The sequence below is a fragment of the Taudactylus pleione genome, unplaced genomic scaffold (assembly GCF_031769625.1).
Source record: "Taudactylus pleione unplaced genomic scaffold, aTauple2 ptg000345l, whole genome shotgun sequence".
Classification (NCBI taxonomy): domain Eukaryota; kingdom Metazoa; phylum Chordata; class Amphibia; order Anura; family Myobatrachidae; genus Taudactylus; species Taudactylus pleione.
This window is the reverse complement of record NW_028284746.1, coordinates 1,536,675-1,563,289: the sequence shown is the minus strand read 5'-3', so window position 1 is coordinate 1,563,289 and position 26,615 is coordinate 1,536,675. Positions and strand designations below refer to the sequence as shown.

Genomic DNA, 26,615 nt, shown 5'->3' with positions numbered 1-26,615 from the left:
GGAGACATTAGGTGTACCGAAGTATACCAAGAATGATGAAGATACAGACGCTGTAGAAGACGTTATTAACTACTGTCACCATGTAGTGTAAAAGTAAATAAAACAGGTCATTAATAGTCACAGAGCTTCAAATAAAAGACATAAATGAGCAGTGAAAACAGCACATAAACCTGTAAAATCTATTGTAATATTAGTATTGGGGTTCAAATAAATGATATCAAGACCAACACATTGAAACAATGCCAAACCTTTGTTGCTTAAGTTCTTTTATATTGCAATCAATATTTTTTTACAATACAGCTGTGCGACTGGGCCTACGTTAGGAAATTTTGGGGTAAATTTTTGTAGCAAAGAGGAGGGGGGGATATGGGGTACTGATGTGCTTGAATAAAGTTACTTATGCAAGTCGGTGGAGTTTGTTGGTGCTGTATAATTAAAGAATAATAACTTTAATCTAATATATATTGTGATAGAAGCACTGGAGAAGTGTAGAATGGCTTCTATATTTGCCCCAGATTCCTGTCCTACGTGTTTTAAAACCCCCAGGAGAAGTCTGATGGACAAAGCAGACTAGAAATGTCGGCTTTTGTGAAAAGCCGGAATGGGTCCTGGTGGTGTGGACGTGAGGAGAGGGAGGGCTCCATCCACAGGCCACTCCGGGTGTTGGGCCTTTCAGCCTGGTAGCAGGTCATTAGGGCTTGCACCTGGAAATGGCTGTGATAAGCTAGGTTTACTTGTGACTGAGTGTCTCATACCTGGGAGAGCAGGCCCACAGGTTAGCTTGCTCTGAGACACTGTTTGCTACAAACCAGAAGGTACTGTGGACGTGAGCTTATTTTAGTGTTCGGTTAGTGAGAGAACTTAGGGCCTGATTCAGAGCCGGACGCTATTTGCGCTCGCTCGTTCAGAAAAAGGGGCCGGATATTTAGATAGAGCGCTCGCTCTTTGCGGTCTGTTGACGCCTCTATGTCTGAACGAGCGAACTAAACATGCGCTCGCTATTTTGTAAAAAATGCCCCCTGGCCGCTCGCATCCTACGTCATCTCCGCAATTTATTAGATTAATCGAGTACATCGAAAGGCGTATGAACTGCTCGCAGTGCTTGTGGTTGGATTTTCCTACAGCAATCATGCGAGCAGTTCAGGCTAAAAGAGAACCAAGTGACGTGGTCGATGACGCTGCTTTGTTAATTATGCACACCCTTAAAATGCCCGTTTTGACCGTTTGGCACGCCTGCATTCGGATCTCCACTCCCCGTTTTCAAGCACCTTCCCACAAACGCCTCATTCTGTCACTCAAATTAGCAGGCATTCGCTATTTTGCGAGCACACAATTTCCGACCGCAATGACTGGTTCGCGCATGCGTATTACAACCCATACGCATGCGCAGTTGTGCGAACATCGCTCGGAGCGGCCGCTTACGAGCAGCTCTGAATCAGGCCGTTACTGTCTAGTTAAGAGCCCGGACGGGTTAGGATTTATTTTATGTTTGTTTATTTGATTATTGATGTTTGACAATAAAAACTGGTGCCGACCAGCTTGCACGAAAATTCCACGACTGGAGTGCTATTTCCTGGCTGCTGCGTGTAAGGAGGTGTCCATCTAACCCAGGAGAGGGATCCCCCTACCCCGATCATATCAATATTATATATATATATATATATATATATATATATACACACACACACACACATACATACACACACGCATATATATATATATATATATATATATATACACACACACTCATATATATATATATATATTCCAAGGGTGAACCGGCACTCAAAAAATAATGGAGATATGTGCCAGGGTGCCTTCTGTAAGTGTCCAATATTCATGCAAAGAATCAGCGGCACTCCTGGACTGGTATCATAAGCAAAAGAAGGTTTAATACATGCCAAACTGCCGACGTTTCAGAGCCAGACACGGCCCTTTTCTCAAGGCTGGCATAACAATATTAAATATATAAACAGCAGACATAAACACTGCTGAGTCTTACCTTTAAATAGCGGTGTGTTTCCTGTGTGCCGGCGCCGGCCAGGACAGGCAGGGGGAGGGGTTGGCGCGCACGCGGCGGCTCCTGTCCTCCATGGATGACATCACTCCAAAGCTTGTTGGTTGTCATAGAGACAAACCTCAAGCTTGGTATACTGTCTGTCTGGCCCGCGTCAGCTACAAGGAGAGACAAAGAAACATATTATGTTACATGCATGCAATAAACTTACATATAAATATCAGTCGCTTAAGTTATTAACTATGAAAAAAACATACAAACTAACTACATATAATATATACCATAGACTAGAACAGCTATAATGATAAACTACAGGTAAGTCATCCTAACCACACTTTAAGTGGTTACTCAATACAAAGTAGTGTCTGAGGCGTAACGATTGTCTTTACAAAAATACATTAAGAGACAGTTTCTCATTAAGTCCCGCAGGATGGATCGTATTTAATTTGTGTATCCAGGACGCTTCGAGACGCAGAAGTTTTTCGCCTCTATTTCCTCCCCTTAACGTTGTTGGAACGTGATCAATTAAAATATGTTTCAAAGCAGACAAAGGGTGGTCAGCTAGCAAAAAATGTCTAGCCACAGGTTGCTCAGCCACTTTTTTTAGTAGGGCTGATTTAATAGCCGATCGGTGTAAAGCCATCCGTTCTCTCACTGTCCTGATGGTCTTACCGACATAATGATATCCGCACGGGCACATTATCAAATAAACTACGTATGTTGAAGTACAGGTGAGGACATGTTTTAAATGATATATATGGTCACGATGGGGATGTTTAAATGTTGATCCTGTCATCATATATTGACACGTGGTACATTTTGTACATTTGTAGCAACCTGGTGCTTTTGCCCGTATAATTTGACCTTCCTGACTGGGATGCACGAATCCAGTTATATCCGTATGGACCACCATGTCCCTAATATTTCTGCCTCTTTTGAAGCACGCCATCGGTCGTTTGCCTGTGAAGCAAGGTAAGTCTTTATCAGTTGAAACTATGGGCCATAGTGCCCGTGTGGCTCGCTGGATCACTGGACTACTGGTTTGGTATTCAAGTGTGCAAGGGATAATGTTACCTTTGTCTTTATTTGTAGATTGTAATAACGTGTCTCTTTGAAGTAGCAGGACCTCATCTCTTTGCTTCCTTAGTTGAGTTAAAGAATATCCCCTTGTCACGAACTTGTCTATTATTTTTTCCAACTCTTGTCGAGTATGATCAAGGTCACTTGAAATACGTGCAATTCTCATCATTTGTGACTTTGGAAGCCCTCTCACAAGTGATTTAGGATGATGGCTATTGGCCGCAAGTAGGGTATTACGATCCGTAGGTTTACTATATACCCCTGTTTTAATACTACCATTTTCGATAGTTACTTGAACGTCAAGATAATTCAATGTAGATGTACTACAGTTATAGGTCAATTTAATAGGTGAGTCACGGTTATTAATTTGTTGCATCAGCAACTCAAATGTCGTTAAGCCACCAGTCCATAACATAAATAAATCGTCTATGTACCTCGTGTAGATAAGTATGTGTTTGCTAATTTCTACATTGGAGAAAAACATATCATATTCTTCACTAAACATATAGACGTTTGCGTAGCTCGGGGCTACGTTACTGCCCATGGCACAGCCGGACACCTGTTGATAAAACTTCCCATTGTATAGAAAATAATTGCGTGACAGCGTAAGTTCTAATAACTTTAAGAAAAAGGTTTTATCCAGAATAGTCATACGTTGTTGTATAATAAATGTTTTCATGATCTCTATTCCCTTGTTATGGGGGATAGATGTGTATAGACTTGAAACGTCCATCACACAAATTAAGGTATCTGGTGGAACCATCGTTACCGTTTTCAATGCCAATAAAAAGGCTGTGGTGTCCTTAATATATGATGGCTGTGTAGACACCAAAGGCTGGAGAATTGTGTCTAGAAACATAGAGATGGGCTGGTATAAGGAGTTCCTAGCCGATATAATCGGTCTTCCCGGGGGTGATTGTAAATTTTTGTGAATTTTGGGGACCAAATACATTATAGGCACCACTGGGAACTCTTGTATTAAGGACCGTCTCACCTTGTCACTAATTAAACCGTTATCTTCTGCTTGTATTAAGATCTGATCCAGCTCTTTTTTATAATCACCAGTGGGGTCCTTAGCCAATTTCTGGTAGGTGTTTATGTCGGCTAGTTGTCTTTCGATTTCTATCATGTAGTCCTTCAGATCCTGGATCACAATCGCACCCCCCTTATCGGCGGGGCGGATGATGATATCTCTGTATGCACTCAAATTATCTAGAGCTTCTTTTTCTTTACATGTTAGATTGAAATGTTGAGTAGTCGATGCTTGAATATACCTAGAAACAGAATCATCCAAAAGACGGTTAAAAGTCTTTAACGATGTATTGGTGGATTGGGGGTCAAACGTGGAGGTGCTGCGTACTTGCAAAAATGATGAAAACGGGTTATTGGATTCCGATGGTACCTTTGTTTGAAAAAATTCTTTCAGTCTAAGGTTGCGAGAGAACCGATGTAAATCTACCTGCCATGTCAAGTCCTTGTGAATGTTGGTGGGGACAAAGGTTAAACCTTTGTTAAGTACACTAACCTCCATATCCGTAAGGGTTCTAGATGATAAATTACAAATTAAGTTTTCTTTTTGGAGGATAGACCTTTTATACCTCGTGTTTTGACCCCCCCGGCGGGTGGCATGTATTAAACCTTCTTTTGCTTATGATACCAGTCCAGGAGTGCCGCTGATTCTTTGCATGAATATTGGACACTTACAGAAGGCACCCTGGCACATATCTCCATTATTTTTTGAGTGCCGGTTCACCCTTGGAATATATACATTTGGGATTGCAAGGTCCCGCTTGGAACAAGGCAACATTCAACTCTTTACTGGCAGTTACCTGTTTGGAGAGTAACATATACAGCATGGAACAAAACAGCTCTAATCTACAGAGTGGCGGGGAATATCCGGCTGGATTCTCAGGCATCACCTTACCTAAGGGAATACTACACAGCTTCACTGATACTGAAGCTGAACACATTTTGTTTAAAGAACACTGGCCTTCTACAGACCATAAAGATGATGCAAAAGACTATTATCACCAAATGTTAAAATTGAAAAAACGGGAAACAGAATATCTCCTGCACGGAATATCCCTTTCAGAATACTACAGGGATCAAATGATACCGCGGGGATTCCGTGTGAAAAACGCTCCCACCATAGGGAGGCAAAACCCTGATTTTTGTAGGAAATGGGTAGGAGTGGTTAATAAATGCAGCATGGACCTAATGCTGCTTGTCATTCATGAAGCAGGGCTTGAACTGGCCAAGACCAGGGATAAAATTGAAGCTCTAGCTACTAAATCTAAATCCAGCTTCGATAGTGAAAGCAGTGTGGAACTACTCCAAAAACTACAGAAACAGAGTGAGACATATCGCCATGAATTAATTAAATTCAAGCGTAACAAAAAGCTGGTGGTGTGCGATGATTATGAGAATAATCACGTGTACCGCTGGCTGACAGGTGGGGACACAAGATCCCAGTCTTTTCAAAAGCAAAGACAACAGCGCCAAGGGTGGAGAGTTAGACGAGAAAATAAGCAAATAGACACAGTCACATCCAATAGTGACAGTGAATTCGCAATTCGCGATTCAGATGAAAGTGGGGATAGACAATCAGTCCCTTTAGATTCAACAGCTATGGCAACAGGGGAGAGTGCCATAAAAGGACTGCCACCCGCCGGGGGGGTCAAAACACGAGGTATAAAAGGTCTATCCTCCAAAAAGAAAACTTAATTTGTAATTTATCATCTAGAACCCTTACGGATATGGAGGTTAGTGTACTTAACAAAGGTTTAACCTTTGTCCCCACCAACATTCACAAGGACTTGACATGGCAGGTAGATTTACATCGGTTCTCTCGCAACCTTAGACTGAAAGAATTTTTTCAAACAAAGGTACCATCGGAATCCAATAACCCGTTTTCATCATTTTTGCAAGTACGCAGCACCTCCACGTTTGACCCCCAATCCACCAATACATCGTTAAAGACTTTTAACCGTCTTTTGGATGATTCTGTTTCTAGGTATATTCAAGCATCGACTACTCAACATTTCAATCTAACATGTAAAGAAAAAGAAGCTCTAGATAATTTGAGTGCATACAGAGATATCATCATCCGCCCCGCCGATAAGGGGGGTGCGATTGTGATCCAGGATCTGAAGGACTACATGATAGAAATCGAAAGACAACTAGCCGACATAAACACCTACCAGAAATTGGCTAAGGACCCCACTGGTGATTATAAAAAAGAGCTGGATCAGATCTTAATACAAGCAGAAGATAACGGTTTAATTAGTGACAAGGTGAGACGGTCCTTAATACAAGAGTTCCCAGTGGTGCCTATAATGTATTTGGTCCCCAAAATTCACAAAAATTTACAATCACCCCCGGGAAGACCGATTATATCGGCTAGGAACTCCTTATACCAGCCCATCTCTATGTTTCTAGACACAATTCTCCAGCCTTTGGTGTCTACACAGCCATCATATATTAAGGACACCACAGCCTTTTTATTGGCATTGAAAACGGTAACGATGGTTCCACCAGATACCTTAATTTGTGTGATGGACGTTTCAAGTCTATACACATCTATCCCCCATAACAAGGGAATAGAGATCATGAAAACATTTATTATACAACAACGTATGACTATTCTGGATAAAACCTTTTTCTTAAAGTTATTAGAACTTACGCTGTCACGCAATTATTTTCTATACAATGGGAAGTTTTATCAACAGGTGTCCGGCTGTGCCATGGGCAGTAACGTAGCCCCGAGCTACGCAAACGTCTATATGTTTAGTGAAGAATATGATATGTTTTTCTCCAATGTAGAAATTAGCAAACACATACTTATCTACACGAGGTACATAGACGATTTATTTATGTTATGGACTGGTGGCTTAACGACATTTGAGTTGCTGATGCAACAAATTAATAACCGTGACTCACCTATTAAATTGACCTATAACTGTAGTACATCTACATTGAATTATCTTGACGTTCAAGTAACTATCGAAAATGGTAGTATTAAAACAGGGGTATATAGTAAACCTACGGATCGTAATACCCTACTTGCGGCCAATAGCCATCATCCTAAATCACTTGTGAGAGGGCTTCCAAAGTCACAAATGATGAGAATTGCACGTATTTCAAGTGACCTTGATCATACTCGACAAGAGTTGGAAAAAATAATAGACAAGTTCGTGACAAGGGGATATTCTTTAACTCAACTAAGGAAGCAAAGAGATGAGGTCCTGCTACTTCAAAGAGACACGTTATTACAATCTACAAATAAAGACAAAGGTAACATTATCCCTTGGACACTTGAATACCAAACCAGTAGTCCAGTGATCCAGCGAGCCACACGGGCACTATGGCCCATAGTTTCAACTGATAAAGACTTACCTTGCTTCACAGGCAAACGACCGATGGCGTGCTTCAAAAGAGGCAGAAATATTAGGGACATGGTGGTCCATACGGATATAACTGGATTCGTGCATCCCAGTCAGGAAGGTCAAATTATACGGGCAAAAGCACCAGGTTGCTACAAATGTACAAAATGTACCACGTGTCAATATATGATGACAGGATCAACATTTAAACATCCCCATCGTGACCATATATATCATTTAAAACATGTCCTCACCTGTACTTCAACATACGTAGTTTATTTGATAATGTGCCCGTGCGGATATCATTATGTCGGTAAGACCATCAGGACAGTGAGAGAACGGATGGCTTTACACCGATCGGCCATTAAATCAGCCCTACTAAAAAAAGTGGCTGAGCAACCTGTGGCTAGACATTTTTTGCTAGCTGACCACCCTTTGTCTGCTTTGAAACATATTTTAATTGATCACGTTCCAACAACGTTAAGGGGAGGAAATAGAGGCGAAAAACTTCTGCGTCTCGAAGCGTCCTGGATACACAAATTAAATACGATCCATCCTGCGGGACTTAATGAGAAACTGTCTCTTAATGTATTTTTGTAAAGACAATCGTTACGCCTCAGACACTACTTTGTATTGAGTAACCACTTAAAGTGTGGTTAGGATGACTTACCTGTAGTTTATCATTATAGCTGTTCTAGTCTATGGTATATATTATATGTAGTTAGTTTGTATGTTTTTTTCATAGTTAATAACTTAAGCGACTGATATTTATATGTAAGTTTATTGCATGCATGTAACATAATATGTTTCTTTGTCTCTCCTTGTAGCTGACGCGGGCCAGACAGACAGTATACCAAGCTTGAGGTTTGTCTCTATGACAACCAACAAGCTTTGGAGTGATGTCATCCATGGAGGACAGGAGCCGCCGCGTGCGCGCCAACCCCTCCCCCTGCCTGTCCTGGCCGGCGCCGGCACACAGGAAACACACCGCTATTTAAAGGTAAGACTCAGCAGTGTTTATGTCTGCTGTTTATATATTTAATATTGTTATGCCAGCCTTGAGAAAAGGGCCGTGTCTGGCTCTGAAACGTCGGCAGTTTGGCATGTATTAAACCTTCTTTTGCTTATGATACCAGTCCAGGAGTGCCGCTGATTCTTTGCATGTATATATATATATATATATATATATACATACAGTGTCTTGCAAAAATATTCACCCCCTTTGCATTTTTCATGTTTTGTTGCCTCACAACCTGGAATTAAAATGGATTGTTTGAAGGTGTGCATCATTTCAGTCACAGAACATGCCTACAACTGTGAAGTTGTGTTTTTATTTCTAATGTGAATCAGACAACATTTAGGACAACATAACAGAAAACTTCAGCGTGCATAACTATTCACTCCCCTAAAGTCAGTACTTTGTCGAGCCACCTTTTGCGGCAATTACAGCCGCAAGTCACTTTGGATAAGTCTCTATGACCTTGCCACATCTTGTCCATGGGATTTTTGCCCATTCCTCAAGGCAAAAGTGCTCCAGCTCCTTCATGTTGGATGGTTTCCGCTTGCGAACAGCAATCTTCAAATCTGACCACAGATTCTCAATTGGATTGAGATCTGGGCTTTGACTAGGCCATTCCAACACATTTAAATGTTTCCCCTTAAACCACTCGAGTGTTGCTTTAGCAGTATGCTTCGGGTCATTGTCCTGCTGGAAGGTGAACCTCCGTCCCAGTCTCAAATCACAGGCAGACTGAACCAGGTTTTGCTCAAGAATATCCCTGTATTTAGCACCATCCATCTTTCCCTCGACTCAAATCAGTTTCCCAGACCCTGCTGCTGAAAAACATCCCCACAGCATGATGCTGCCACCACCATGTTTCACTGTGGGGATGGTGTTCTTGGGGTGATGGGATGTGTTGGGTTTGCGCCAGACATAGCGTTTTTCTTGATGGCTGAAAAGTTCAATTTTAGTCTCATCTGACCAGAGTACCTTCCTCCATACATTTGGGGAGTCGCCCACATGCCTTTTGGCAAACCCATATCATGTTTTCTTATTTTTATCACTAAGTAATGTCTTTTTTCTGGCCACTTTTCCATAAAGCCCAGCTCTATGGAGTGTACGGCTTATTGTGGTCACATGCACAGATACACCAGTCTCTGCTGTGGAACTCTGCAGCTCCTTCAGGGTTACCTTTGGTCTCTGTGCTGCCTCTCTGATTAATGCCGTCCTTGCCTAGTCTGTGGGTTTTGGTGGGTGGCCCTCTCTTGGCAGGTTTGTTCTGGAACCATGTTCTTTCCATTTGTTGATGATGGGCTTAATCATCCAAGATTTGTATATATTTTTTTTTTTTTTTTATAACCCAACCCAGAATTGTACTTCTCAACAACTTTGTCCCTGACTTGTTTGGAGAGCTCCTTGGTCCTCATGGTGTGATGCCTCTAGCTTAGTGGTGTTGCAGCCTCTGGGGCCTTTCAGAAAAGGTGTGTTTAGACTGACAGATCATGTGACACTTAGATGTCACACAGGTGGACTTCATTTCACTAATTATGTGACTTCTGAAGTAATTGGTTGCACCAGAAATTTTGAGGGGCTTCATATGCACATGCCAATTTTCAGAATTTAATTTATAAAGATTCTTTTTTTATATATATTTTTCTCATTTCACTTCACTAAATTAGACTATTTTGTGCATATCCATCACATAAAATTCAGATTAATAAATAAAATAAATTACAGGTTGTAATGTAACAAAAAAGGTAAAAAGCCAAGGGGTGTGAATACTTTTGCAAGGATATATATATATATATATATATATATATATATATATAAAGATGTTTACTAGTTTGTTGACTAATATCTTCCACAGCTCTCAAGGTAAAGCTGCCAAATCTTACATAGTTATTTATTTAGTATCAAAACAGTAAGTTAAGTTATGAGACCACATAGCGACAACGCATCAGAGCGACAAATCTTATATATAGAATTCATTGGTCTGTTTGTCTGTCCGGATATGCATTCGGACACCCCTGCACCGATTGGGATGAAACTAACGTGAGGTGGTCCAGTTGGATCCTGGCCAGGTTTGAGGGGGGTTAGGGTCCCGGTCGTACCTCCCGTTGGTGTACGCTGTGCAGATCTTCGACGTGGGGAGACCGTTCTGAGCCTTCCACTGGATGGATTTAGACGAAAACTTCACAGAGTGGTAACATTGGAACCCAGAAGACATACTAGGGAGTTGAGGTCTCTATCAGACCTCCCGTTGGTGTACACTGGTCTGAACTTTGACCTGGGGATGCTGGGCAGGAACTTTGACCCGGAGAGTCTGTTCTGGGCCTTCCACTGGATAAATTTGAATGAAATCTTCACAGAAGGGTGGCAATTGGTCTGGGATGCCTAATGGAGTGGTTGGGGTCCCAGTTGCACCTTTGCAGGAGTGCACCGAGCAGAACTTTGACCCAGGGAGCCTGTTCTGAGCCTTCCACTGGATGGATTTGGACGAAAACTTCACAGAGGGGTGGCAATTGGTCTGGGATGACTAACGGACTGGTCCCAGGCGAAACTCCCGTTGGTGTACGCTGGGCAGAATTTTGACCCAGGGAGCCTGTTCTGGGCCTTCCGCTGGATGGATTTGGATGACATCACATAATAAAACTTAAGAAATGAAAGATTTAAACCCATGCAATACCGGGTATTTCAGCTAGTTTCATATATTTGTCAAGATGTTTTTGATATGATGTGAAATAGAGGTGGCCTGGCTGTGGGCTTACCAGAATGCACAAATCACAGAGAATTACGATACTTCAACATAGAACATTTTCCTGCACACCTCTAAGGGATGGGTAGGCACTTTGCAGTCATCGCTTTTAAGTGAATAGGACCAGTACCTGCCAAATTGAATTTGTTTTACCATATACACACACAGGTTGTGGTCCATGTTTTTCAGCAGTCAATTACTCTACATGTTTTTAGGGTTCGGGAACAAGCTGGATCACTTGCAGAGACACACACAAGAATGGGGGGGGGACAAAATATATAGAGTCCTGTTCAGAACTGAAGCCAGGGCCCTAGCACTGGGGGCAGGATGCTATCCACTGTGCCGCTTACTTGTGCCTAGCAAACTTTAGAGGTTTAGGTCTTCAATCCAATAATCCTTTTGATTTTATTTACGTCTGGTACATTACGACTTTAAGATGTCATGTCCTGTTCTACTGATACACATATCCCTGGTCACTATGCCATGCCTACAGAGCTATGATATTGTCAGAGGATCATCACACTACAATAAGATTGACAGAAGTGCTCTGGCAGGATATAACGTGGTAATGGATAAGGGTATGATGGGCACTGCATGCAGACTAACTAGGACCAACATAGAAACTAGGTAGAGACCTAAAATAGGAATACTTTAACACCTGTGTACCAAGACAAAATACATTAGGCAAATAGGAAGGGAACATAAAAAGATACGGGCCTTTTAAAAAAAAAAAAAAAACAACATTGAATATTCTGTAGAGCCAAAATTGATGCTGAGTAATGTATTTTCTATGTACAGACAATTTTTAAAACAATGGATAGACATCAGGCTATGGGCTGGATGTGGAGTTCAGTGTTCACTGAGCTTATTATATGTGTTCACGCTGCGCAAGCTCCAGAACCAAGCATACGAAAGTACGGGGCATACTGTATATATTGCAGTTGCTTCTCCACTTGCAAATGAGGAAGCTCTGTAACAGAGCATAGCTCAGCAAGGGCATGGACGGAAGCAGAAATATGCCTGTTTACAGGCGTATAATTTGCACCAAATTCAGGCTCATTCAAATCTGCACTAAGCGTACAGATAGGGGGCAGTTAAGGTGCAGTAGATGTGCAACTCTGCATATGGACGATTACACGCATCATGCTTAACAACTGTTATCACTTCCTCTACGGGAGTTGCCCGGAGAGGATATACAGGTGGGTGGCGATATAGGGGGGCAGGGCCAGACTATTCACGTCATTAAGCCCCCTTGATATTAAATGCCAGGGATCCAGTATATTTAACTAGGGGCGGGGCCAAAAAAATAGCGTCACTAGGTCACGCCCCCTACTAGCAGATTCGCAGATGCCAGGGAAAATCCTCCCCAATCTGTCCACTTGGGCTGGATGCGGGAGAAGTGCCTACGAAAATTCAGGAGCACCCAGCAGGTTCCGGGAGAGTGGGCAAGTATGAGTTACATAGACGTTATAAGGGAGCATCTACCCATTTGTGAGCACTGGGTCCTATATATCAGCTAAACACACTTACTTATAATCTTGTCTGCCTGATATGTCTCTCTGCACGGACAGGATATGTTGAAATACAAATCAGCTGCAAACATAACAGTTGTATAAAGGCAACACATTGTTTAACATGGAGGAAAGCTAAATCTTTTATTAAGAGGTGTCCACTCAATTAACACAAAGTATATTTCCCCAATTGACAATAATATGATTTGCAGATATTTTTCTTAAAAAAACATTTCTGCTTATGAATGAAACAAAACATTTAAACTTACCAGGTTTTCTGCAGCACTGTGGGGTCAGTATTGTACAGTGCAGCAACATTACTGCAAAAAAATAATAAACAAAACAAAAAATAACCAACTCACAGTTGTTGTGGCTACTTGCCCAGCCCATTTGTAGTGGATATAGAGAGAGAGAGTGTGTTTGGGGATCGACTGCTAACTTTTTAAAGCAGAAATTCCACATCGAAGGGTTTATTTTGCTCTTTAAACAGCAAGTTAAGTACAAAAGCATGCATGTGATATTCAGTGTTCTTAGCTAACTTTCTACAGATCATTTACTCCTTTTTTATGGGGTGCAACATAAACATGGCTGCCACAGGCTCACCGCCTTCAGCATGTCATGTGATGGAAGGGGAGGATGTTACAGTTTGCAGAGCAGACACTAGACACAGTCACTCTGCAGGCTCACAGAGGCGGTGAGGGGAGAAGATAAGAGGAGGATGTCAAAGTGAAAATAGAGCTCTGAGGGACATTCCAAAACATCTCTGCTCATTTCAATATGTACTTTGTGTGTTAGTGGTTGCCTTGGTAGTCACATAACACTGTATAAAGAAATCTAAAAGAGTTATTGATCATTAATAGCAGTCTAAAGAAACAAACTAAAGAAAGGGAAATTGCCAAGCTGCTTCTTATAGCTTGCCACAGTGAATTATGATATTTAAAATTGAAAAAATATAATAATAATTTCCTCTAGCATCCAACTGGAGGGACATTGGATAAAATAGGGAACAGAATGTGGTGAAAAGAGCGTTGGCACTTTAAATTTACTGGCAAAAAGCTGAAGCTTCTATCTCTATACCCACTAAAGGCAGCCTGGGAACTTCACTGTGGGGGAGGTGTATCAAAGCTTGGAGAGAGATAAAGTACCAACCTATAAGCTCCTGTCATTTTTCAAATGACAGCCTGTAAAATGACATAGAAGCCGATTAGTTGGTACTTTAAGTCTATCCAAGCTTTGGTAAATCTCCCCCTATGTGTTTTTGGTCCCTGACGGAGCTGGACAATTTATTCTTTATTTAAGTACTTATTTTTTTCAGCTTTGACTAGCATCATTCAGCCTCAGCTGGGGATGCCTGGAGCAGGCTGCAGAGATTCTGGGAATGGCATCCCTTTCTTTCAGCGTGGATAGCCTTCTGGCTGGGACACAGGTAATGACTGGAATCTGCATGTCTCCTGTGATCATCAGGTCAGGACCAATAGCAGCAGTCAGATTATTGGCTCCCTTGTTCCTACTGCATTTGCGTTTCAGCCCGGGTCCTGCACAGGGAGGGAGGTCAGTGGCAGCCCACACTGGTCACAGGTTTCTGCCTGGTGTAGCTTTCCAGTTGGCAAGTCAACCAGAACAGCCACAATGGCAATCTTAGAGAGCATACAGCAGGACCAGCTCCTTCTCCTCCCCATTTGCTCTTTAATTTTCAGAGAAGTAATGGTGAGGTGTATTGGAAACAAATCTATGGGAAGCCATACTGTCTTCTTTTTCTGCAGGAGCCATTATTCTAGTCCTTGATAAAAGAAATGACTGGACTTGTACTCAAATCTCTTTCTGGTCCAGAAACTGGATGCTTCCTTTCAGCCAATTCTGAACTTGAAATTCCTAAACGTTCTGTTGAAGTCCTTGAAGACAATCATCAACAATATGGAGGAGGACAAGTTCACGGTGTCCATGGACATCAAGGACACTTACTTGCAGGTTCCAATCTGGGAAAGACACAAGTGCTTCCACAGATATGCCATTCAACTCTATAGTTTTCAGTTTCAGGCCCTGCACTCTGGTCTAGTCCAGAGGTTCCCAAGCGCGGTCCTCCAGACTCCCCAACAGTTCAGGTTTTAGAGATATCCATGGTTGAGCACAGGTGACTTAATTAGTACCTCAGTCGATTAGATTAAACACCTGTGCTCAACCATGGATCTCTCTAAAACCTTAACTGTTGGGGAGTCTTGAGGACCGCGTTTGGGAACCTCTGGTCTAGTCACAGCATCAGGATGTACACAAAGATCATAGCAGTAATGGATTCCTTCTCATTTCCAGGGAATGGTTTAGACCAGTGTTTCCCAACCTCGGCCCTCAAGGTACACTAACAGTCCAGGTGTTTGTGATACCCACGCTTGAGCACAGATGGTTAAAGCTAAATAATTAAGGTACTAATTAACACACCTGTGCTCAAGTATGGTTATCATTAAAACCTGAACTGTTAGTATGCCTTGAGGACTGTGGTTGGGAACCCCTGGTTTAGACAGTAATTTCTTACTAGGACGTTCCGCTGATTTCAGCCAATACCTAGGGCTTGCTGCAGGCTCATAATCTGGAGACAGATCAGACCTTGGAATCTAATATTTGGATTCTCGGTTTCAAGAAATCCATCCCAACTCCTTTCCAGCAGACAATCTTCCTGTGGTTACTATTAAAAACCCATCAGCAGAGTGGATTCTTATCAGGAGGGCAAGATACTCTCTCACTGCAAGACTGAAAGTTCCGGCCAGATGTAGGCAGGTGTCGTGTGATCTTTGGATGAATAAACTGTACTAATAAAGATGATGAAGTTGCTATTTGCCCAGTTAAATTGAGTGAATTACACAATGAACATATAGAGCGTTTGTCCATGCTCAGTGCTTGCACGGAAGGGCCAGCAAAATCCAGTCTGCCTGTGCCACATTTCACATAAATTACCAAGAGTGTTCCAAGAGTGCTCTAGCCGTGAGAGAGACCAGCAGTATCATGTGTTGGACAGATCAAAATGTTCCAGTCATGACAGTGGCTTTTATCCCCAGGTTGGAAAACTGAGACGGAGACTCTCTCAGCAGACTAACCCTTCACCAAATGTAATGGTTCCTTCATCCAGGGGTCTTTCAAAAGCTGGTGGACCAGTAGGGTCAACCAGATATCCACCTTACGGAATCTCAATTGAACCATTAGGTGTAGCGCCTTGGCTCGATGATGAATTATTTGCAATCATTTCTGGTAGAAGTCACATTTGCTCCTTCCATCCAAAACGTGGTAGAGACCAAGGTGGCACCTGCCTCCAAGACCCAATCTTATAAGTCAGAGCCCCTATTTAGTCACCAAAGTTTACCTCTGCTAGCTAGCTATTTAAGCGTGGTTGTTGAAGCCATGATCCATAAAAATAAAGATATTTCATAAAGTGTGGTTCAGACCATGCTCACGGCTCAAAACCTTGTCTTGGCCAAGAACTACCACAGGATTTGGTATATTTACATCACCTGGTGTGAAGCGACTGAGGGCCTGATTCAGCAAGAAACGCAGTTGCTAACATGCACGCAATCGGCCGTTTGTTGCGTGCTGCGTATGCATATGCATCGCAGTGCACGAACTAGCCATTGCGATCCCATAGCAGAGATTGACAGGAAGTGCCGTGTGTGGGTGGTGGTAACAGGAAGGGGGTTGGTAGAAGGCAGGCGTGCCAGTGCATTTGAACGACGTTGCAGGGGCATGCAGGGTCAGGGTTTGTGCAAGTGTACGTGAGGCTGCGATGGTACTCGATTCTACTGATGGTTTCACAGTCCTGCTAAACATTCCGGATGTGTGTAAGGTAAAGTGGGTGTTCTTATGTTGTGCTGAGATTGCATTGCGATCGCAATGAATTAGCATACTTTCACAGTGAGACTGCGTGCATAATCGCTATTGCATTCGCATCTGTGTTCCTTGCTGAATCAGGCCCTGAGTTTCATATCTCTTCATTTCGTTTGGACAGGTTACTGTTGTTGCAGGATTGGAAGATGGTTTATAATTCAGCTCTTTGAAATGCCAATTCTCAGACCTATCAGTTTTCTTTCAGAGAACACTGTCTCTTTTACCTGAATTGCAGACCTTCTTGCAGGGAGTTATGCAGCCTGCCAATAGCTCCTTGAGATCGCAATCTGGTGCCGACAGCCTTGAGGCACCCTCCTTTCGAATTAATGGATTCAACTGAGTGTAAGTTCCTTAACTTGAACACTATATTTCTGTTGGCTATTTCAACAGTTAGCAGTTTTGGAGCTAGGGGTTATTGGCTGTTCTAGGAACAAAATCTTCCATTCAGTCAAAATCTGTGTCTAAGGGCTAATTCAGCAAGGGCCGCAATTGCAAAGCTGCACGCAGATCCTGGCCTCTTCCCTCCCCAACGGCGGCGTCGCGCCTCCGTTTCAGGAAACGGAGGCCATTGCCGCCCCCTCCCCACCTACAACCACCAGCAGACTGTGAGTCACTAACAGTCTGCTGGAAGTTTCCGTGCGGCCTCGCAGACCCATTCTGCATATGCACAGAACGGGTCTGGCGTCTGCGCACATTCCTGAACATCGAGAATCTGCGTTCAGCAGTGCACTAGCAGGCTCTGCTGAATTAGGCCCTAAGTTCCATCTGGACCTGACATTGTGATCCTGGTCATAGAATGGGATAAGTCTCCAGAAGAAGAGAGCCGTTTTCGTTCTCTGGACGTTAGGACACAGGACTTTAACAGAATGGGTGGTCTGTTGGTTAATTATGATTTCCACAAGAGATGCTGGTCAGCTTCCAGACAAACCATGGTCATTTGTATTCTGCCAAGCCTACATTGTTTCTGAAAATGTGAGTGACGCATCCAACCAGATCGATGGGGGGCCTCCTGCATGGATCTACAGAGATAATGCTTTTGCATTCTACAATGCCAGCATTGGTCGTACAACGCAACCACTTCTGGACAGCTTGAGGAGGTGCCCATTGCATCCAGGTGTACCCCAATTCGATAATGGAGAAAAAGGGATTTGTGTAATCACATCTCTCGTGCTATCTGGAAAACACTGGATGTCCTCAATTTATGCTCTTTGAATTTTTGTGACAGTTACTTTCACTGTTATCCTAATAAGGATTGTTGTTCTCATTGGTTTTCTCCTCTCCCTCCTGTTCTGTACTCCTGGCCCTGTCATCTGGGGCTTTGTTAAACACGCACTTAAGTTCCCAGGTAGCCTATCAGGCTACAGAAGGGAGGGACTTTGGACTTTTTGCCAGAAAGTTTAAAGTGCCCAGGAGGCTCCCTGCACAACATTCTATGCCCCACTGTATCCAATGTTCCCCAATGGACTGGGAGAAAGACACAAAAATCATTTTTATTCATGTCATTGGTGCTTTATACTGCACTCTACCAATTACCTGGAATCTCCAGACAGGTTTAAAACTACTATAAGAGCGGATTATACCACAAGAAGATAAGAACAATAAATTCCAAATCATCTTATTATCAAGTGGGGGATATTTATTTTTCAAATTGTAGAGGCCTCTTTTAATGGCGATTTCATTTCTTGCTCAATCACATTTACAGTACAGTAAAACTTAAACAGAATAATGGGGAAGAAAAATAGAATCTACTTTTACCCCGATTTCCATGTGAACAGTAAGCTCCATAATATAGTGCAGAAGGGCTTCCCATGTCCTGTCATTTACTGCATACCTGTTTGATTTGCTCCCATAGGTGATCATACTTCTGTAGCAATTGCTTCTTAGATTCCTCACTGATTTGTATGGTAGAGGTTAGGTCCGGTGGGATATCATGCTGGTACAATGACATATGTCTTGCAAGGTATTCAGTCTGGAAAGAAAAATTGCAATTTGTGTGTCTGAACTATTTGTCAAACAACACAATCTAGTACTACTGCTGTGTAAGCAATTGGAGGGTGAAGAATAGATCAATGTCTATGGTCTGTTTGGCTGTTACCTTACACCGTTTTAAAGTACTTCTTACATTGTGCAAAAACAAATAAAAACAGCTAAGTTGCTTTGCCAGGTAAGAAGTATAACATAGCGCTATTTGGACTTGTCATTCGTTGCTAGCTATTGCACGGTGCAATGTTGGAGAGTTTTTTTTTCCTCCACCTCCCTTCGCCCCTATACCTCCCATCCCTTTCCCAGTCTCCCCCACTCGTCTGCCTTTATACCTCCCATTTGTCTCTGTATCCATCTCTTCCTCCCATCTCCCCTTAATCCTCCAGCTCTCTCCCATTAATCCTCACATTTTTCTCCCCTATTCCTACTCTCTCTCTCCCCATATACCTCACATCTCTATTTCCTTACTCCTCCATCCCTCGCCCCTTATTTCTCCATATCTCTACCCTTATTCCTCCCATCTCTCTGCCGCATCTTCCCTTATTTCTCCATCTTTCCCATCTCCCCTTATTCCTACCTTCTGTCTACATATTTCCCCTTATTCCTACCATTTCCACCCCGTATCCCCTTATTCCTCCCATGTCTCTCCGTCTCCCATTATTCCTCCATTTTTTCCCCAGCTCCCCCTAATCCTCCATCATTCCCACTTCCCCCCATCTTTCCCTCCCCCTATTCCTCCCATCTCCCTCCCCCTATTCCTCCCATCTCTCCCCCTATTCCTCCCATCTCCCTCCCCCTATTCCTCCCATCTCTCTCCCCCCTATTCCTCCCAGCTCTCTCCCCCCTATTCCTCCCATCTCTTTCCCACAATTCGTCCCATCTCTCCCCCCCAGCTCTCTCCCCCCTATTCCTCCCAGCTCTCTCCCCCCTATTCCTCCCATCTCTCTCCCCCCTATTCCTCCCATCTCTCTCCCCACTATTCCTCCCATCTCTCTCCCCCCCCCATTCCTCCCATCTCTTTCCCACAATTCGTCCCATCTCTCTCTCCCCCTATTCCTCCCATCTCTCCCCCCCTATTCCTCCCATCTCTATCTCCACCTATTCCTCCCATATTTCTCCCCCCTATTCCTCCCATCTCTCACCCCCCCTATTCCTCTCCCCCACTCCTCCCATCTCTCTCCCCCCTATTCCTCTCATCTCTCTCCCCCCGTATTCCTCCCATCTCTCTCTCCCCCTATTCCTCCCATCTCTCTCTCCCCCTATTCCTCCCATCTATCTCTCTCTCTCTCCCTATTCCTCCCATCTATCTCTCTCTCTCCCCCTATTCCTCCCAGCTCTCTCTCCCCCTATTCCTCCCAGCTCTCTCTACCCCTATCTTAACCCTCTCTCCCCCTTCTCCCCTGTAATTCCCATCTTTCTTCCGTCTCCCCCTATTTTCCCCATCTCTCCCCCTATTCCTCCTATATATCTCCTCCGTCCCCCCCTATTCCTCCATAGTTATCCCCCTATATCTCTCTTTTCCCTGTCTCCCCCTCTTCCTACCATCCTACAGGTCTTTATGCAAGTCTAGTAGCCTACCAATTTCTTCTCACCACTGTAGGCTCTCACAAGCAGGGCCCTCTTCCCACATGTGGTTTTCCTTCCATCACTTATACCATCATCTCCTCCCCACTGCCAACAACGACACCAAACCTTTGGGATCAGCAGCCCTGCTGCTTATATGGGTATTATGACTGCTGCTGCAGCAATGTTTAAAAACTTTGTCCATGTTCTGCTATGTTTTGTACTGTAAGATTTTTTTGTATTGTTTTGTTCATACTGTGTCTGTTCTTTATAAAAGGCGCTGTGGACCCCTTGTGGCACCATATAATTATGATAATAATAAAAAAAATTATAATAATAATAAAAGAGCTATGAAATGTGACAGTGTTTCCCTTCATCTGTAGCGTTCCCACTAGGCTGTTTTAACAGGCATCTCGCCATACCAGATTTTAAAGTGTCGAAATGCACCATGCCACTATAGAGACGCTCTGCCTACAAGGCCATGTCCCCTCCATGTGAGACCACGCCCCTTTTTAGACATGTATGTGCAAGTAAAATACAAAATCAGCACCCTGCGCTTAAAAAAAAAATCCTAGAGGGAACACTACATCTGTAATGCATAACTGCTGGTATGACATTAGGCTGCTTGTATCCGGGGGCAGGGGCAGCAAGCCTAGGTTGTTCTCGAGCTCAAGTACCACTTATGCAGCCTTCAGGGCCGTAACCCTGGACCACTTCCCGGCAACGTCGCATTAATGACGAAGCGAGATGCAACACAGATGAGAGAAGTGGTCAAGCACATACAGATGAGAGGGGGAGCACACGAATGAACATATAGATAAGGGAAGGGGGAGCACATGAATGATGTGGAAGCAGGGAGCACATGAATGGACATACAGACAAGGGTGGGGGAACACATTAATGGGCATACAGATGAAGGGGGGAGAGCACATGAGTGGGCATACAGATGAAAGGGGGGGGGGGAGTACATGAATGTACATATAGATGGGGGTGCATGAATGGACAACAGGACATACAGATAAGGGGGGCACATGAATGGACATACAGATGAGGGAGAGGTGAGAGCGTATGAATGGACATACAGATGGGGGGAACATGAACAAACAGGACATACATACATACATACAAGGGAGGGGGAAGCACATGAATGGACACACAGATGAGGGGGGGGCACAATACTGAAGACAGCTGAGGAGATGAACAATACAGAACAGGATTTTACATTTAGAGAGACGTTTACATGTTCATAAATACATTTCTTCTGCAAAGTGGTACCTGACCTAATCATATAGTGATTATATATACAGTACTGTGCAAAAGTTTTAGGCAGGTGTGGGAAAAAATTGCTGCAAAGTAAGAATGCTTTCAAAAATGGAAATGTTAATAAGTAGTTTATATTTATCAATTAACAAAATGCAAAGTGAATGAACAGAAGAGAAATTAAATCAATGTTTGGTGTGACTACCCTTTGCCTTCAAAACAGCATCAATTCTTCTAGGTACACTTGCACACAGTTTTTGAAGGAACTCAGCAGGCAGGGTGTTCCCAACATCTTGGAGAACTAACCGCAGATCTTGTTTCTCTGCTTGATGAATACGCCGAGTTCAGCACCACAGGCAGCTGTTGCTTATAGAGGTGAGTGCCGATCTTCCATGGACTAATGTGTATAGATATATATATTGTATATATCTACTAAAACCCTTACCCACTCATTGATCATCTCCAGATTGGACTACTGTAACCTCCTATCTGGCCTAACTGCTTCCAAACTCTCTCCAATCCAATCTGTCCTCAATGCTGCTGCTTGGTTCATTTTCCTCTCCAAACGTTCTACATCTGCCTCCCTGCTCCTACAAGCCTTACACTGGCTCCCTATCCCTTTCATAGACCAATTCAATGTTCTTATACTCACTTACAAAGCCCTCACCCATTTACAAAGCTGACCCAATCTCCCTACCTCTGGAACTCTCTCCCTCTTCCTATCAGACTCTCTCTACAAATCTTCAAATGGGCTCTCAAGACCCACTACTTCATTAAAACCTTCCATCTCTCATCCTAACCCGCTGCTACTTGTTTCATCCTCCCTGTCTATCCCATCTGTATCACACCAGTTTGTCTGCTCTGCCCCTTTAGAATGTAAGCTCTCACGAGCAGGGCCCTTTACCCTCTTGTGCTACTCCTTGCTTATACTGTCATCTACTCCTCACTCGGGCGCCTAACACCTGATTGCTTACGCCCTGTTGCTTTTTTTGAATGTTATAATCACTAATGCAGCAATGTATAGAAAGTTGTCCTGCATTGCATTGTACTGTAGGTCACTTGTTGCTTGTTCACTTATTTGTCTTTGTACTTTGTAAGGTGCTGCGGAACATTTGCGGCGCCATATAAATAAATGATGATAATAATAATAATAGTGATTCTTTGGTACTCACCAAGAACAGGTTGAGAACCCCTGACTTATATTATAGATTAGCATAAAATGAATGTACAGGAATCAGCTTCTGTCATGTGTTATGTTATCTTCATTCTCAGTGGTTTTGTTTTAAAAGTTCTATTGCTTCATGAATAGCCATAGGACCTGTGACAGCCATAGGACCTGTGACAGCTAGATGCTCAGGAGTGAGTACAACCTGGGTAACAAGTTCTATTTATGAACAGGTTGAATGTATGACCTTAAGCTTGTATAGGGGTGGTGACACCGCAGTCCATGTGGATCAGTCTTAAAAGAGCCTCACATCACTATTCTGTGCTGCTGAGTACCCTGTTCGTTCAACTAATTCTAGGGCTTTTCTCCACCTATTATGACACTGCCGACATCACATGTAGCTCACTCCTCAATAAAATCACAAAACTGAAGGGGTCCCTGCCTTCCACAAGATCAGCAACACCAGATATACTACGTGCTGCAATGAACATTCCAATGATAGGACTGTATAATAGACTGGGGCATCCTGGACAAATTGGAGATGAAGTCTGACTACAATAATGATCTCTGTCTCTATTAAAAACTCACAATAACGGACAAAAAATTAGAATATAGGGCCTGCTATATGCTGTAGTACCATCTGGTGCATCTTTAGACACCACATTCTGTCTGAGCATCGTTCATCGGCTGTCGCATCTGGCGGTCGGCAAGTGTGTACCCACCTCAAGTCTGAATCTGTATATGAAGCACAACGTAACTTGGCGTGGAAGAAAGCTACGACCACTGCATCCTAGCACTTCATATACAAATTCAGACTCAGGCCCTCATACAGAGCCGTACGCTCTGAGCAGAGCGCACGCTCTGAATGAGGGCCGCCCTCCATGAAAATGGAGCGTCCTCCTGGACGCTCGTATAGTTGTGGGTCACCACCCACAGCCTATACGACCGTGCATTTTGATGGTCGTGACCATCGCGACCATCGAAACTGCGAGCCGGAGCCTGCAGTTGAGGTTTTCAACCGCAAGCTCCGGAGTGATTTTGGCTCTATCAGAACATCGACCCACTTGCGAGCGGACAGCCGCTCGCGAGTGGGTCTGAATCAGGCCCTCAGTCGCATACCGATAAACAACTGTCCAATATCGCATTAATCACTGCAGTCTCATGAAGCAGTTTTGTCCCATGTGATTACGATTAAGACGCACATTCAAGCGAATAAGACACTTGGCGCAAGCTGAGTCGCACGGGACCTGGAGAAGGGATGTTTGGTGCGACTGCAGCAATAGTGTATGAGAACACAACTGTACACCACCAACAGATCAAAGGAACATGTTTTTTGTTGATAGCTGAAACAACCCAGAGAACATCCGATTTCCTGTATATACACTACACAAATTATTGTTTCTATAAGGACAATAACTTACCCTAAAGATTTTTGAGGTTATGGGCAGAATTTACGAAGCAGCGGTTTCTTTAAGCCGCTGCTTCCTGGCGGGTTGCAGATACATATTTAAAACGGCACTCGGAGTCAGTGTAAAGCCCGGCGTGCTTTACACGGACTCCGAGTGCCATTTAAAATATTCACCTGCAACACGCCGGGAAGCAGCGGCTTTGCTTCATAAATTCTGCCCGATCTTTTTTACATGCAGTTTGCCAGAAGATGTCTGTACACACTGCATTTGCTGCACAACATCTGCTCGTCAGGACTGACGATTGTCATGCAGCACTCCTGATGTCAGGAGACAATATGCCAGATTTATGAACGACAGCTGGCTCTACATGCTGTGTGCACACTGTGCAATAATCCTGCTGATAATTGGTTGATTGGCCCGATTATTGCGCAGTGTGCAGTTTTAAGCCGTTGGCCAGTGAGTATCAGCGATATGTCTGTGAACGACGTTATTCACAGGCATATCGCATTGGCTGTGCTGCACAGCCGATGGACCGATATATCGGTCCATCGGCAAGTGTGTACGGGCGATCAGCCGATCTCCAATACACATGCAGCGCCAGCCGCAGGGAGGGGGACGGCAGCCTGGAAGATGATGGTCGTTCAGTGTATGTGAACGACCATCACCTACAGATATATCTGCAGATCACTCGATCTGCAGATATATCTTTGCAGTTTGTAACCACCTTTAGATGCGTGTCCAAACTAAAATCTAAATTGCAGTGTACAAATAAAGCTGTCCTGCATTTGTGGGCTACATGCAAAAGCAGCCAGTATTTACCTAATGCATGCAAATGTAAATAAATAAAGTGTACTTGCACCCCGTGCATTCTAACATGGTTTGTCCAGGTGCAAAGTTAGTTTCTTCTTTGCTCCCAACTCAGAATCAGAACCTATATAGGTAGGAACAGCACATAAGCAATAAGCTAATTCCTGTGAACAGACAGAAGTGGAACAAACATGTTGCTCAATAAAATTAAATGGGTGACAACTTAATTATACATTCTGCTCTCTCCCTGCCTGATGTGCTGATATCTAGCGGCCAGTGGTAGTGTTACGAAGGGGGGTAATTGTTTTTACTTGCTGTTTCTCTGAGATGAATGCTTTGACTTGTCTCATTCAGCTGAAAAGCTCTGGTCTGACACTAAATGAACGCTTACATAGGACCTGGGGTGGCAGGTAATCCTACAACTAATTGATCTCCGTATACTTTTCTGCCACTCGCTGACTGTTTCTATTATGTGCTTATGACGTGCTATTGTACCTTGCTACCTTATACAGTTTACAATATTTGCCCTCTTCTGTCTTTAGATAAGACAGCACAGCGCCACAGTGTTTAGTAGTACTGCCCCTTGGCACTCATGTCATGAGTTCAATTCCTGACCAAAGGGTATATTTACTAAAAATTGGTTTTGTTGGGGTTTGCAAACTGATGGGGGCTGTCACGGAGTCTATGTTCAAAATACATAATTTATTAAAGGTCAGTTTGTCCTTGTGAAAGGAAGCGGGTGTTGATCCCCATCGGTTTATAAATTCATATCCTGGCGTAGTTTACAAGCACTTTACAGAGTCCTTTCTTTCTTGTAATATTAATATTTGGTTTAGAGGTGCCATAAAAGTAACTTATGGTATACTACTCCTATTTTGGAACCAAGCGGTCTTGGAAGGCAGTGCAGTAGTGAAGATCAGCACAGACAAACGTCAGATTGGGAATTCTGTGGTGATAGGTAGGGTGAACTGTAAGGGACACTTGGAGTGTGTGGGGGTTTCTGTTTAAAGCGTGACAATTTGTTACACTGATTTAGCATATTTAGCACCTACCTCTCTCAGAAGGTCATCCAAACCGTCCTGCAAACAGACAACATAAAATGAGTACAGCAAGATTCAATTATCACTGTATGCACTGGAACACTGAGTTACAAATAATAATGCAGGTCATGAAAAACACAGGATGGATCCAGCGCACTAAAATCCCTCCACCCACACTGTTGTTTTTTCTTCCCTGTCTGATTTGTTATTGTTGCTTTTAAAATACAATTTTAACTCTAAGAAGAAAGGACACGCCACAGTTGTCTGCTGATGCTCAATAGCAAATGAATCAACAGTTGCCTTTTGGCTAAAATCAAGTATAGTATCTGTTCTTAGGTGGACACCCAATAAATACACCAGGTCATCTTGATCGTCAAGACGCCAGAAGGCATGAGCCTGAGCCTTTATTAACCATGCAACTTTTTATTAAAACATTACTTATTTACATAAATACAATACAAATCAAAACACGGAAAGTTTCGAGTATGACTGAGTAATGCAAGAAGCTATTTGGCACACGGAGGCACAAAAAGTAAGAAAAAAAGAGAAAAAAGAAAGCATCTATTCACATGTAGTGTGTGTGTTTATATATATATATATATCAGTGAAGATGTGTGTGTTTGTAGTGTGTATGTATGTATATCAGGGAAGATGTGTGTGCATGTATATATATCAGGGAAGATGTGTATGTATGTATGTATGTATGTATGTATGTATTTATATCAGGGAAGATGTGTATGTATGTATTTATATCAGGGAAGATGTGTATGTATGTA

General features: G+C 43.1%; 1 protein-coding gene across 2 annotated transcripts in view; it reads right to left on the bottom strand.

Annotated features, from left to right (window-relative positions):
* The window catches only part of CENPK (centromere protein K), an 88,650-nt gene that overhangs the window by 48,826 nt on the left and 13,209 nt on the right, over nucleotides 1-26,615 (bottom strand). Inside the window, exons 2-3 of one of the 2 annotated variants that reach the window (XM_088444059.1) lie at nucleotides 25,852-25,878; nucleotides 18,444-18,581 (exon numbers count right to left, since the gene is read on the bottom strand). In XM_088444059.1, the coding sequence (XP_088300185.1) occupies nucleotides 18,444-18,581; nucleotides 25,852-25,878 (165 nt within the window). Of the gene's footprint in view, nucleotides 1-13,014; nucleotides 13,066-18,443; nucleotides 18,582-25,851; nucleotides 25,879-26,615 lie in introns of those variants that run through there. The other variant, XM_088444060.1, reaches the window with a different exon arrangement.